Source organism: Candida pseudojiufengensis (genome assembly GCF_024610245.1).
Source record: "Candida pseudojiufengensis strain CBS 10847 chromosome Unknown scaffold1, whole genome shotgun sequence".
NCBI lineage: Eukaryota > Fungi > Ascomycota > Pichiomycetes > Serinales > Debaryomycetaceae > Lodderomyces > Lodderomyces pseudojiufengensis.
Window position 1 is genome coordinate 1,168,463 of NW_026261530.1, and position 15,576 is coordinate 1,184,038.

Sequence of the window (15,576 nt, forward strand, 5' to 3'; positions counted from 1 at the left end):
TCATTTCCTCATTTTGAATTTTAATGGAATTTGAAAGTACTTTTGGAATTTCCTAATTTCACTTCATAATTTTATCATATCATTACAGTCATTACTTCACATTAATAGTATAAATCATCAGATCTTGAATATTTTTTGTGTTAAATTAAAAGATTAGATTTAGATTTCAAGATCTAACATTGTTTACCCTTTAATTTTTTTTATTATTTTTTATTTTTGTTTTAGATCTTAAGATTCAATTAATATGACTGGATTAATAGATTTATTGAATGCTGATGAAGCTATAAACAAATATAATAGAGAACAACAACAACAACAAGAACAACAACGTCAATATCAACAACATCAACAAATTCATGAAACATTTCAAACTCAACAACAAGTTGCGTACCCAGATCAACATTGGCAAAATCATGGCCACCAGAATCCATCGATTGACAATAATTATTTGCAACCAAGATCCAATTTTTTACCTCCTCAATTTACGCAACAAGATATTAAGAATAATCATTCCCATAATGGATTCATAAACAATCACGATGCTGTTAATAAAGAATTTACAACAAATTTTGCAGTTGCACCAACTATTTCACCATCTTCTTCCTTATCTAATTCACCAATTGATTCAAATCCAATTACATTACCACCTATTATAAGTAAGTCTCAAGTTGCAAAAATTAATAACTTTGGTACCAAGAGAAAAAGCTTAATAACACCAGCCACATCAAGTACATCAATTCAAACTATAAATTCATTATCAAATTCTCAAACTCAAAGTGAAACTTATTCAAATTCATCAACTCCAACAACTCCGCCACCAACTGTTAAATCCAAGGCAGCAACTAAAACTAAATCAATTTCAAATAAGTCATCACCATCTTCTTCACCTTCCATTAATAATTCAAATAAGCCATTACTTTTACTCAGAGATCATATTCCAAAATCCAAAATAAATAAAAAAATTCTTAATTCAAAAAAATTTGTAAAATTAGCAATACGAAGAAAATATTCAACTAAAAGACAAAAAACAGATACAAAACAACTGAAATTACATATTAAATCATTAAAAGCTGGTATTAAAATAAAATTAACACTGTGTCAAAATTTATTTAATTTATATCATAATCTTATACCATTTACTGAAGATAAAAAACTTTATTCACTTTTTCAAGATGACAAATCTAATCAACAATTTCAAGAATTACTAAATCATCCAAATACCCAAAATAATAGTAACAATAACAACAATTCCAATTCATTAGTTTCAAAGGGACTACAATTGATTGATAATAATGTTGTTGATTTAAATGAATATTCTAAAAAAATCCTTAAATCATTTACAAATGAAATTGATCAACAAACTCCTACATTTAATTCTTTAGATACTGCAATAAATACATTATTTTCATCAAAAACTTCAACCTTGATTAGAATAACAAGATCAACAACTGATGATTTACATGGTTCAACAATTTTAAAATTAGAAACCGCAAAACCAGGAGATTTTAATTTAATTGATGATGAAGAAAATTCAGATGAAATGTTACATTCACTTGGATGTACTGATGAAATTCCAAATAATTTATTTTTTAAAAAAATTATTGCAAGACCTCGTTATAAATCAAATATGAAAATTTATTTTTTAACTAATGATTGTTATGATTATTCTATATATACTGATCCAAGATCTTTTGAAAGAGATTTATTTAATGGAATTATTCAATTAGAATTTAATGATGATAAAGTTGAAAAAGTTGTTGGTTATGATAGAAATATTTATTGTACATTTCCTATTGAAAAAGTTTTGAAAAATTATAAAGAATCTATATTGGAAAGTTTAAATTTAATTGATAGTGATGATGAAATAAAAGAAGAGGAAGAAAGAAAAGATGGAGTTATATTGGTTGGAAAAAAATCAAATAAAGAAGTTGAAGACTTGAATAAAGCTGACATTAAACAAGATGTATTAAAGTTAGAAGCTGTACAAAATTCACCATCTTCAAATTATCAACCTAGTTCATCAAACTCGCAGTCACCACCACAACATCATTATCAACAACACCAACAACAACAGCAACAACAACAGCAACAACAACAGCAACAGCATCATCAACATTCATTTGGTCAAATTAGATCACAATCATTAGACGAAATAAAATTTCAAAAAAGACCATCAATAGTTCAATTCAGTGGAGTTTCGCAACCTAATATACCAACCTACCACCAACAAAATAATTTTGTACAATTACCACCAATTCAACATAGATCATCTTTCAGTCTTCCATCATTTAATCAAAATCAGAATCAATATCAAAATACTCATCAACAACAGAATTATTATTATGCTCATCAACCTCAACAATTTCAACAATCTTCACCACAATATCAACAAAGAATTAATAGTGTTAACTCACAACAATTACCTCCAATTACTATCCCTTTTGCTCATCAACAATACACTGATCAACATTTTCCGCTAACTCATTTTCAAAACAATGAAAACTTGAAACATTGATGAGAGGGTTATTTTTTATTATTTTTGCTTCTTTTAATTCTTAGTGTAAAATCTTTGAGAGATTAAATGTATTTTTGATTTTTTGGTTTTGTATTTAGTTCTAATTGATTTAGTTAAGGTTTTATTAATGTAAGAATTTTTAATTGGTTGTTTTATACGAAAAATCATATCTATTCATAAATTAATTACAAATTTTAGATGCTAAACTATAAACCTAAGTAAGTTACTCAACTTTATCAGTAGCTGATTCTTTTGATTTATTAGCTAATCTAGCTTGTTTCTTTAATGCTCTTTTTCTAATACTTTCATGCATTTTTAAATTTAAACTATTTGCAACTTTAGAGTATACTCCTACTGTATTTGCAATACCAAAATGCATTAATGCATGACTCCAATACGGAGTTGAAGTTCCGTATCTTTCTTGAGCTCCTGATCTTGAACCGACTTTATTTAAAGTTGAATTTACAAAATCACGAGGATTTGGAATAGTTGCAGATGATCTTTTAATTTTAGACATTGATGAAGTAACTAAATATGAAATAATTAATTCAACATCAATATTATCTGATGCTAATTCTCCTGATAATGCATTAGACCAAGATTGTAAAAATGCTTTTGATCCGGAATAAGTGGCTAAATATGGTGTCGGTAATAATCCACCAAATGAACCCATTGTTAAAATTAATCCTTTAATTTTAGAATCAAATTTATTTACCGTTTCTATAATTCTTGGTGTTACAATTTGAGTGATTCTTAAAGTAGCAATATTATTAATTGTAATGATATCTTTTAATTCTTTAGTTGAAGTTTCTAAAAATGGAACAGGAATAGAATGAGATTGACCAACATTATTTATAAGTATAGTAATAGGTAAATCATAAATAACTTTTTCCAAATTGGCATAATTTGATTCATCATCAGTTGAAGCATCAAATGTAACAATTCTAGTATCAACTTTATATTTACTTTCAATTTCAGTAGCTAATACTTCTAATTTTGATTGAGTTCTTGATACTAACACTAATCCAAACCCACGTTTAGCTAATTGTAATGCAAATTCTTTACCAATTCCATCTGATGCTCCAGTAACAACAGCAAATTTCCCACTATTAGCTCCATATTTTTTAAAATCTGTAGCAGGTTTAATAAATACTTCTAAAATTAAAGTTCCTAATGATAATAAAAATGTAGTTAATTTGAAAACTCCAGTTAATAAAGCTACTAATAATACATAATAAATTACTTTGTTTGTGGATACTGATGAGATTAAGGAATCAATTGTTTTAAAAATATCAATTGAGGACATGATAATGCTAATTTGTTGTTCTTGTAGTTAAGTTGGTAAAAATGGACTATATAATTACTTGTAATTTTTCCAGCTTTTTTCTTAGAAAACTCCGGATAAGTTTTTGTATCCTTATTAAAAATTACGCGTTTAGAGTTCTTTAACTGATTAGGTTATTCTGGGCAGTACCTCTTGATTAGGAGAATAGAGGCTCAGTTCTACATGGCTAAACTGTTGATATCATTAACGTTTCATTACCTAGGCTATAGCTATTTAGATATATACAAATTCATCCAATTTTTCAGAAGTTAATTGAACATGTAATGCTTCCTTTGAAGCATAATTATCCAAACTATTCATACTCATTTCCAATTTTAATTTATTCTTTTGTAAATCTAAAATAGTTTCATCTAATTTTTGTTGTTCAATATAATTTTTTTCTAAATTATTTTGTAATTTTTCATCTTTTATATTTAATATATTAATCCATGGATTTTTAAAATCTTTTAATTTTGTATCATGTAAAAATTCTTTATAATGACGTGAATTTTTATCAACTGTTCCTCCTTGTTTATAATATTCTCCTCCAGATGGATGTTGATCTGATTTCAGTATTGTTGTGGGAGATGTTTGATGATGTGAATGATATGATGAACCAGTATATGATCCATTTCGACTCTTGAAATTTCCTCTATATGAACTACCACTGCCTCTAAAGCTTGATGATGATGATGGTGAAACATGTCCATGATTTGTTGGTGTAGAACCTGCTCTTTCCTTATATTCATTATCTTCAACACTTTTTTCCCTATCACTATGAACTGATTCTTCTCGACGACGAGATTCAAAATGAGTATCATCTGTATCTCGATCTCCATAATTACTATTATAACTACCACCACGACTATAATAACTTCCACTTCTCAGTGAACTTCCTCTATAACTTCCTCCTCTACTGTGATAGGAATCATTATACGATCCCCTAAATCCACCTCGGTACGGTGCCCCTCTTGCTCTTCCTCTATAACCTCCTCTATATGATGAGGATGATGATGATGAACCATTCTGATAATATTCATCATGATGTGATGATGAAGCTGAACGAGATTCAAAACTTCCTCCTCTATCACTCCCAGATCCTCTTCCTCCATTTCTATGTGATTCGTATGACATTTGAATTTCTAAAATATCAAGGATTTGTTTTAATGAGCGGTGACAGGTTAGTGTGGTTGTAATAATATGTAGAATGTCACAAAATTTGGAATGTTTTTAACTTTGTAGAGAATGTATTATCTTTAAGATATCACCTAAATTTTAGTGACGTTGAAAATCTTTTGGGACAAAAAACTTTTCACGACATATATTTCTATGGACAAAATCACACATACTAAATCCCATAAACTGCATTATTTGAACATTTATACATAATTGATGAGTATAAAAGATGTACGGGACTACAAAGTCCTTCAAAACTATCTTATTTGTTGATCGTGAAAGATCTCTTGCATGCAAAAAAGGTATGGGTAATGTTCCAATTATGGCATTTATATGCAGTATTTCAACGCCGTAACGCAATAGTTAAAAGCAAAGGTAGTGTCTTTACCAAAGTTAATTGAAAAATCAAGTTGGTGTTTTTCGGTGAAATATTGATTAAAAACTCAATTATTGCAATTAATTTTAAATTGAATCTATATTCTTATCATTGAGTTAGCTTATGTTGTAGATTGAGTCTAGAGTTCAAATAAAAATTATTTTTGAAAACAATCAGAGCTGCATGCAAGGCTTATATGTCGATTTAAGGAAAATTGGAATATTTCTGTGTACTCTTGAAAATCATGTAAAATAATTCCTAAGCAGCTTTATAATAAGGCCGGAGCCTCTTGCTATCATATCATGAACATACAACTCATATTTTATGTACTTAATAAAAAGTTGTGTTGAAATGTCCGAATTTTACAATTTTTTGCAGGTCCCAATCGTGCAAAAATGAAAAATTTAGCCGTTTGGAAGAATTTTGGGACTCATAAAAATACATCAAAACTCAACTTTTTATGTGATAACAAACTAGTTTTGGTCATTGCGGACGTGATTTTTCATCTCTTTCATCCACGGTAACCTGTTTTATCTATCAATTTGCCAATTTGTAATTCTTGGCCACTCTTTATCGCAGGGCTAAATTACTTGCATGATTTTGACATGAGGAAGACCAAAATTTTTCAACAATGTATCTGTTCTTTCGTATAGATTTAAGAAGCTATGTGATTTAATAATACATCAGTTTTTTCGACTTCTTTATTTTCATTCAAAGTATTAAGCCATTCTTCTTAATCTCAAAACCTGATCATCACAAATTCGAACTCATTTCGAACGTAATTCAGTTTACAATTCTTATTGACCACAATTACTGTTCATGGTTCGATAGTCTTGCGAAACTTTCTTCCATCGTATCGAACTATGTTTCTAGTGCTTTCGTTGATAAAATAAATCAATATCGTTAATGGCAAGTTGAATATCATTAGGTCTGTCATGTTTCAGATACCTCATTGAAAAAAGCATGCTCAAACTCAATAAGTTTATTGTCTGTGTACATAAATTCTCATCAAATGTAACGACAGGACAGGCCCTGGCTTATCACATTAACACACAATAGGAGCTAGATGAAACACTCTTATTGATTATATCAAGTAATTACGTCAATCAAATTATTCAAAGTAATATGATACTCAGTTGATGTTGTTGTATCTATTATATCCCATTGGCAATCACGATCGTTTAACTGCTTCGCCATAAGTATGGAAAATTCAAGTTAGAAGATGACGTTCTGAAAATTATCACTATTAAATATGAAAGCAAATTGGGATCCAAAAAAAACTTAAATGGTTAGCTTACTTGATAAATTTACCATAGTTTACTAATTGGCAAAGCAATTATAATTACTCAGACTCATCATTAACTAGTTTGTTTTGGTTGTAATTCTTTTTCAATTTATCCTCCTTTCAATTACTATTCCTAATTAAGTAAGTAGTAGTGTAGATCTAACAAAACGTATACACAACAGTTTTACGAAGATTTAACTTTTTGATTTTGTGTATCAAAGAACTTATAATACAATTTTTTATTTTTTTTTACAACTTTAAATGAAATGTATCATTCATTTTTTAAAGGTCACAATTAACAACGTTTAATTAAAGCTTAATAGCCAAATCAAAGTATTTTTCATCCTACAAAAGTATTCAAATATATTCAAGTAGATCTTTCGTTGGTTTTATTTCAACATAACGGATTATATTCATATTTTTTTGGTTGTGGATAGTGTATTTTCTCATTCCAATCTCATACCCCAAAACTTTAACACAATTTTTGACACACCTTATAATATCCCGCAAAACACCAACTTTTCATAAACTTCAATAGTTACACACTCAATGCATTATTAAATGATACCATCAGTTAAACCTTTGCCAACGAATCAGAGAAAACTACCGACTTCACTAGCCTCAAATGTTTTTAAAAGTCCGAACTCCAACCCATCTCACAATTCAACTGAAACACAACACCAATTTATGTTTCCAATAGAAATTGATATCCAAAATGATGTAAATGCTTTATGCTCTATCAAATCAAACTCAAATGTCGAGTCAAATTATCATAATGATATAAGCAACTATTCAGCAAAAAATATATGCAACATGGAAGATTTGGCATCACTAGACGATTCTGAGGATGAGACATCAACACTAATGGAAAACAATATTTTAGCATCTTCACCACCGGAAGATGATTTACTTTTATCAACACCAAATGTGGTAAAAAAGTCATCGATATCATCATTGGGAAGTAATTCAAACAAATACATAAAAGAATTAATTGATGAAGTCGAAGACATTCATTATGAATTGAATCAAAAATATAACATTTTGGAGAATGAAGTAAAAGTGTTGAATAATAGAAATCTGAAAATATGGCGAAAACTCGACCAAATTGATGAAAATCATGATCAACTATTAAATAAGTTACAAAATTTACGGAATGAACTACTGCAACTACAACCAATTATCGACAATCAAACGCATATCGAAAATGAAGACAATAACAGCAGCTTTCGAAAAGTAAAAAATATCAAGCAAGTTCATTTAATTGAGTCAAAATTGAGCATAGAAGATGAAAAATTGGTGTATAAGCTTAGACTAAGACAAAATCAAAATTTGGAGCCGGTCTCCGATATAACTTGTCGTAGATGCAAAACAATTACACTAAGCAAAACGAGGACCGCCTCCTCAAGTACTACTCGGAATACTAAGTACTCATTTAAACCCAACATTGTAGATTTATACCAATCTGAGCAAACAGAATCAATTATGAAACAAAATAAAGTTGCTGAGAAATTTGAAAAATCTGATATAACCGATGCAGAAATTGCGCTGGTCGCAAAGCTAGGAGGTGAAAGACATATCTTGCCGAAAGCATTTGATAATGAAATTAATGATAACGACAACAAAACTAATAGCATAGAAAATACTGACACAGTTGAAGTCATACAACTACATCAAGACCTTGTCAAAGAACAACTGATAGCCACAATTCAAGAATCCGAGTTTGCAAAAGTTGAAGCTAAAATCTGGAGCAAACGATATTTAATCGCTGCAATTGCATTATTTATACTCGCATTTTATGTAAAGTTCATAGTAAATCGCTAGTTACATTGGCTTTATTAAGAATCAACGATTTGATTAATTTTTCTACACTAAATTTTAAATCTAATTCTAAACTCTAGACTAAATTTTCATTTTAACCCATTATGATAGATTGATTAATCATAGTTTCATTTGATCCATGTAAATTATTAACATTATGCAATTGTTGTAAATTTCCTTGATTATTAAGATTATTATCAAGTAAATTATTTTCTTTAAAATAAGGATGAATTAAAGCTCTTTTTGCACTAATTCTTTTACTTGGATCATATACTAACATTTCTTCTAATAAATCTATTCCATTATTATCTAAACTTGGAACAAATTCAGCTAATGATTTTTTTTTCCATTGTGGGAAACCTTGTTTAAAATCAGGTAAATAATTTACATCTGGCCAAATTATTTCATTTGGTGTACCTAAGATTCTAAAAATTCTAAAAATTTCATCAATTTCTGAATCTCCTGGAAATAAAGGTTTTCGATTACACATTTCTGCAAATATACATCCTACTGACCACATATCTACTCCTGTTGAATATTGTTTACCACCCAACAAGATTTCTGGTGCTCGATACCATAATGTTACAACTTCATGAGTATAAGCTCTTAAAGGAACTCCAAAAGCTCTTGCTAATCCAAAATCAGCTAATTTTAAATTCCCTTCTTTATCAATTAATAAATTTTGTGGTTTTAAATCTCGATGTAAAATCCTATGAGAATGACAATGTTTTATACCTTTTATAAGTTGATTCATAAATCTTTTAATCATTGGTTGATCTAATCCAATATTTGTACCTTGAGGAATTGATTCCATATATTTTTTTAAATCAAGATCTAAAAATTCAAATACTAAATATAATTTATGAGAATCACTATGAATTATATCATAAAGTCTAACTATATTATCATTTTTCATTTCTTTTAATAATGAGATTTCTCTAATTGCAGTTGATGGTACTCCTTCATCTTCAGATTCTAATCTTATTTTTTTTAAAGCAACTATTCTATTATTATTTTTGGTGTCTAATGCTTTATATACTACTCCATATGTTCCTTCTCCTACTTTTTCTTGTCTTTGATAATCGGATAATTCAACCATGATTTATCTATGTGGATGGATGATGTTGAGGGGAAGTTCTCTCTTTCAATTTGATTAAAATGAAAATTGACCAAGATACTAAAAAGCTAACTTGGAAATATAAATAAACGAATGTAATGTAATGTAAGTTTGGTGGTTTTAGTGGTAAAAACTAATCAATTAAAGTCAACACCCTTTGTTTTAATTTGTTTAAGTTCGTCTAATCTATAAACCTAATAGAAAAAAGAAACTTAGTACAGTAACAATGTAAACAAAAAAAAAAAGATTTAAGAAATTGAGATTTCAACACGCGTCAAGTTGCTTTTGGATCAGATCTAACGTTATTGAAAGTAAAATATGAAATTCACTACCAGATAGGTTGTCGTCTTACTTCTCTGCCAATAAGTTTACTTACATTGAATGCATTTAATTAGCGCATCGTTTTAAAAAAGTAGAAAATTTACAAGGTGACTGCAAAGTAGCATTCAACTTGTTACTACAAAACTAGTGGTATTCAAATTGACAAAGGTTTAAGCAATTGAATCAATTCCAACCCAAATAATTGTATTAAGAATATACTATATAATTGTAGTTAATATTTATTTACCTTCACCAGCATCACAAACTTTAATTTCTCTACCCCATTCACTATTCAAAATTTGTTTTCCAGTAATTCTTCTTTCAGGTTTTGGATCTAAAATTGAATATATAACATTTCTACATCTTGCTCTTTTTAAAGATTCAATAGGTTCATACCCCGTGGCATCTTTACGTTTAACTAAATATTCTTCAAAAAATTCATCTTTTGTTGGATCAGCTAATTTCCATAATTGACGACCAGTTCTCATTGCCATATAAATAACACCACATGACCAAATATCAACACATCTTGGATCAAATGATTGTTGAGTAAATTCTTCTGGAGCAATATAAGGAGAAGAACCACATATTCCTTCTGAAAATTGAATTTCTGATTCCCAAGCCATTTTAAAACATTCTGAATTTCCAAAATCTGTAATTTTTAAAACACCAGATTGAGTTAATAATAAATTTTCTGGTTTTAAATCTCTATGTGCAACTCCCATATTATGCATATAATTTACACCTCTAATTAATTGTTTAAAAAAACAATCAGCTTCTGCATATTCTAATTTTCCAGATGCTATAATTAAAGTATATAAATCACCACCTGAACAAAATTCCATAACTTCACAATAATCACCTTTTGCATCTTTTAATAAATCTAATGTATCTATTATATTTGGATGTTTTAATGATGATGAAATACAAAATTCTGAAGTTAATCTTCTATTATATTTTTTTTCACTTTCTGATGGTTTCTTTTTAAATTCTTTAACTGCATATAATTTTTCTTGTGGTTGAGGTATTAAAGCTTGTGATGAAGATGATGAAATTGGTTGTGATGAGTTGACACTTGTTGATGTAGTTTGTGGTGATGCTGATGGATTAGACGTTCCATTGGTAGATGAAACACCATTTAATGCTTGTTGTTGTAATTGTTGTAATTGATCATTTGTTTCAATTTTTTTATGTGAAACTCTAACAACTCCAAATGAACCTCTACCAATAACTTCTTGACATCTACCATATTTTTCAACAAATGATCTACAATCTGGTCCAGTAGCACTTGCATTTGGTTGAGACCCAGAAACAACAACATCAGTAGTTCCTGGTTGATGATATGGACTTGTATGATTTTTAACTTGATTCACTAATCCAGCAAATAATGTAGGTGGTTTTGCATTAACTTGACCAGGTTGTTGATTAGGTTGTTGTTGTTGTTGCTGCTGTTGTTGTTGTTGCTGTTGTAATTGGGCAGTTGATGATTGCATAGCACCTTGTAAAATGTCAGGTACAGCACTTTTAGCACCATCTCTTAATTTTTTAGCACCTAGTAAATCTTTTAACATATTTGATAGTTTTTCATGACGTTTTGCTGATTTCAAATGATGTTCATGATTTCCATCTTCCAACATTAGAAAACGTGGTAATGATGGGACTTGAGGTTGAGAAACCAATGATGTGGTTGATTCATTTTTGGATTTAGTTAGTGGGGTAACTGAAGTATTTGATGGTGTTTTTGTTTGTTGAGTTTTTTTAGATGATGATCTTGAAACTGATGGTGATGGTCTACCTGAAAGAGGTTTATCAGTTGTTACTCCTGAAGAAAATGATGAATTTTGAATTGCATTTAAATTAGGAGGAGGTTGTGAAACAGATGTTGAATTTTGTCTTTTTAATTTTTGATCCAATGAAGCCATCAGTAGTGGTGAAGTTGTTGTTGATGCTATACCATTTACAGGTGAGTGAGATCTCGTTGACGTTAATTTTGGTGATGAATTGTTTGAATTACGCATTACCGTTGGATTTGTTGTATTTTCTGTAGTTGCCTTTTGAGGTTGTGGTTGCTTTATATCTCGAAGTTCGGATACATCATCATTTTCTACTTGTGATAGTATGAAATCTTCATCATTTGATATTGTGTTTGTTGTTGGATTTTTTGTGGTTGATGAATTTAATGATGAGTTTTTAGTTTGTGAAGTATTCGAATTATTTGGTTGTAAAGTTGAAATTTGAGATGATGCTTGTTGAGGAGGAGGAGATGATGAATCTTGTTTTGGGTCTTGCTGAGTTGATTCTTCATTTGATGATAAAGTCGGTACATTAGTAGTAGATTTACCAAACAATTTACTACCTAATCTTGACAATTTGCTAGGTGGTTTATTTATTGTATCACCCATTTTGATTTATTAGACTTAATATAAAGTGAGGTGAGTTTTATTATATGTTTTTGGGTATTTGTAGTATAAAAAAGCTTCTAATTGTAAGTTTAGTTCTAGTTTAAATGTACCTTTTTGTAATAATAATTGTAAATATATATATGAAAAGTAATCTTTGAATAAAAAATGAAGATTTAACTTGATTCAGTTGTTGTAAAGTACTGATGATTATGATATTTTATTAACAAATTTTGTATGAGGTATTTTTTAAATTTTTGTTTCTTGTATGTTTTAGGGAAAAGAAAAATTAATTAGTCTTTACTTTCAGAAGATCTTCAATAAATGAAATTATATTTATGAATCAGATGTAATTATGAAACAACAAGCTGATGAGTCTTTACGTTTCAATATGATTTGAAATTGTATTAGTAATCTTTGTGAATTTGGCTCAATTTTCTTGGGTGTAGTGCTAAGATTTTGAAGTTGATTTAAAGAATTCACTAGTATTAATTTTATATTATAATGAGAATGCTATTAACAATAAGTTTTAATGACCTGAGTATGTAATATTAGTTAAGTTTATAAATTTGTTAAGAATGAAGAGTTTGAAATCCAGAAGAAGAAGAGGATTTCTGGCTTTCTTAAATATATTACTTTTCGATTCGAAATTGCTAAGTATTTCGTTGATGTAAAAAAAATTTAAGATTATGAAATACTTAATTTAAATTCATTTGTAATAGAGGTCAATGTTGTTTGTATAGTACTAAGTAAAACTATAAATCATTATAAGTCATCATTTTATCATAATTTAAGTTTCAACATAGCTTTGACTTTGGAAAATATAAGATTTTACTTGATTTAGTAATTCAATACGAAGATGAAACACATAATTTAAACATCACAAGGAAACTAAAAAAAAAAATTATAGCCTTGATTAATACTTCTGAATTTAAAGTTTCATACCTAATAAAATAATAATATCTTCAATACGATATATGCTGAAATGAATCTTAAAATTGTTTCAACGATTTAAAGCTATTTCTACTCAAAAATAAGTAAAGAGAATAGCCTAGATTATTCTTAGTTTGGTACTGATATGTGAACCACCCTTCAAATAATTTAATTTTCTTTAATATGTTGCACAAGATCATTAAGTTCTTAAAAAAAAGTTAAAAAGCTTCAGTCATTCATTCATTGAATCCTCTCGACTTGAGTTCAAATTATTGTAGAAATTATTGGATGATTCTTTCCCATTTAATTCTCCTTTTTATCTGATCAAACTCTTAAGAAGTAGGCTTAAAATTATTTTCATCGGGTAAATTTGAACTTAGATTTCGTAAATTTTTGTTAAATAGGGGATAAATTAGTGATTTAAATGATCAATGAAAGTAATGATTGGTTTGAAATCTCTCTGTATAAAATGTAGTTTAGAGTTTGTTATAATTTCGGATGACTTTTTCATGATATGACTCGATGAGTTTGTTTCAATAAGTTTGGTTTAGGCAGGTAGAGACAAATAATTTTACGGATATGTAAATAAATCTTTTAGCCGTTCGTCTTTCAAACACTGATAAATTTTTTGATTCTAGTCGATCATATTTTGGTTTAACCGAATGTTTCTTTCGCGTAAAAAAGAGGGACCTATTCTAAATATTAAATTTGGAAAATAAATGATCCAACTTGTATATCACTTCCATAATTACTTGAAAACAAGATCTCTTATAATAGCTATATCAAGAAAAAGCGCGATTCAATTGCGCTTGAACTATTTGTGAGTAATAAATTTTCTAATTTATGTATGTATGACTGAAGATACTAAATTACGAAAAGATGTTAAGATATTGAGTGCTTTAATTATTTTTCTAAGTACACAGGTAAGGATTCAAGATTCCTAATTTGTATTCTGTTTTCTGCTGAAGATTCCAAAAATATTTGAAAATCTAACAAAGTAAAGTTGAAATCACAGGTGTATTAAAGTAAACATAAGCTCAAGTTCTTATTCTTGCTATGATCCTGTGACTTAACTAGGATGATTATTTTAGTCTCACGCAACCTTAGATTATCATGATAAATAACTGTGGTTGCAAATATCAATTCTATAGATATTTAAGAAATTATTTAAAGGAAAATGATTATTTGATCTGTAAATTACCATGTGGTCAAATACAAGCTTGAGGACTCGTGCTGACTTTTATTTGGTAAAGACAATAGTCGTCAATTGAAACTGTAATATTTCACTTGTCACTTAAGATTTCAGCATTACTTATGCTGTTCATTGAACGCATAATAACGTAATGAAAATCATTGAGATAAAATAGATTGTTTAAATATTACCATGTGCTTAATTAAACAACCATCTTAGGCATAAAATTTAGGCACTAAAATTTATATTAATAATGGGTTTTATTTTCATTCACCTTAGTTATTTGTGTCACTTTTTTTTTGCAACTTTTTTTTCGTTTGATAAATGAACCACGTTTCAAAATTTAATTTTATTAAATTGTGTCTTATACCTTGAACATTCAAGTTTACCAACAGCAACTTAGCTAATGTGGACTATATACAAAACTTATTAATGATATGTGTTTCATTTGATAATTACTTGCCTTTAGTAGAGCTAAAATTGAACTTAAACTTTGTTGAATGAATTATAATTAGGAACCTCTCCTGTATTTTGAATCACAAAATCAAAAAACTTAGTGATTTACAATTACTGTAACTAACCATAAGAACATGCAAAGACTATTCTCTATTGTGAACTATATTTGTTTTATTCGTTGATGTTACATGGACTTAACCTTAAAAGTCCAATTTGAAGTTTGCCAAGTTTGATTTGACATGTCAATCAAAAACTAAAAATTGTGTGTACTCAAGTGTTTTTAAAGATATGGTCAACAAGCAAAAACTTATTTGCAGTACAGCTCATTCGAAACGTTATTATGAACGATGTTAATAATCACAGATATTCATATGCCACACACTGTCTACTTAAAATCCTTGTAAAGGTTCAAATCAATTTAAGTAACTATACATAGAAAAACGTAATTTTAAAGCGTAATTTACGTATTTTTCGAAAAACTAAAACAATTTAGTTCTTCATAAAATTAAAACTCAAACCAATTACTTTACTTTACTTATTATTGTTATTATACTACTGATTGCATTATGATTTTCCTACAGATTTTAGGTCTGGCCAATAGCGCAAATATCCTTTGAATTCCTCAAAACCCCACGTTGGTTACATGAAGTCGGAAGCATTATTT

General features: G+C 28.5%; 6 protein-coding genes across 6 annotated transcripts; 2 read left to right on the top strand and 4 right to left on the bottom strand. All coding sequences in view use genetic code 12, as the record gives it.

Annotated features, from left to right (window-relative positions):
* Window positions 1–244: 244 nt before the first annotated feature.
* Window positions 245–2,515, top strand: KGF55_003626 (uncharacterized protein; the record flags this gene model as incomplete). The annotated part of the gene is made up of 1 exon (XM_051758440.1): window positions 245–2,515. The coding sequence occupies one exon, from the start codon at window positions 245–247 to the stop codon at window positions 2,513–2,515; it is 2,271 nt and encodes a 756-aa protein (XP_051613998.1).
* Window positions 2,516–2,738: 223 nt separating this feature from the next.
* On the bottom strand, window positions 2,739–3,821 carry KGF55_003627 (ketoreductase; the record flags this gene model as incomplete). The annotated part of the gene is made up of 1 exon (XM_051758442.1): window positions 2,739–3,821. The coding sequence occupies one exon, from the start codon at window positions 3,819–3,821 to the stop codon at window positions 2,739–2,741; it is 1,083 nt and encodes a 360-aa protein (XP_051613999.1).
* A 252-nt stretch (window positions 3,822–4,073) lies between these two features.
* Window positions 4,074–4,973, bottom strand: KGF55_003628 (uncharacterized protein; the record flags this gene model as incomplete). The annotated part of the gene is made up of 1 exon (XM_051758443.1): window positions 4,074–4,973. One exon carries the CDS (start codon window positions 4,971–4,973, stop codon window positions 4,074–4,076), a length of 900 nt encoding a protein of 299 aa, XP_051614000.1.
* A 2,264-nt stretch (window positions 4,974–7,237) lies between these two features.
* KGF55_003629 (uncharacterized protein) lies at window positions 7,238–8,497 on the top strand (the record flags this gene model as incomplete). Its single annotated transcript, XM_051758444.1, has 1 exon — window positions 7,238–8,497. The coding sequence occupies one exon, from the start codon at window positions 7,238–7,240 to the stop codon at window positions 8,495–8,497; it is 1,260 nt and encodes a 419-aa protein (XP_051614001.1).
* A 91-nt stretch (window positions 8,498–8,588) lies between these two features.
* Window positions 8,589–9,593, bottom strand: CDC28 (cyclin-dependent serine/threonine-protein kinase; the record flags this gene model as incomplete). The annotated part of the gene is made up of 1 exon (XM_051758445.1): window positions 8,589–9,593. One exon carries the CDS (start codon window positions 9,591–9,593, stop codon window positions 8,589–8,591), a length of 1,005 nt encoding a protein of 334 aa, XP_051614002.1.
* Window positions 9,594–10,171: 578 nt separating this feature from the next.
* On the bottom strand, window positions 10,172–12,334 carry KGF55_003631 (serine/threonine protein kinase; the record flags this gene model as incomplete). Its single annotated transcript, XM_051758446.1, has 1 exon — window positions 10,172–12,334. One exon carries the CDS (start codon window positions 12,332–12,334, stop codon window positions 10,172–10,174), a length of 2,163 nt encoding a protein of 720 aa, XP_051614003.1.
* Between the last annotated feature and the right edge of the window lie 3,242 nt (window positions 12,335–15,576).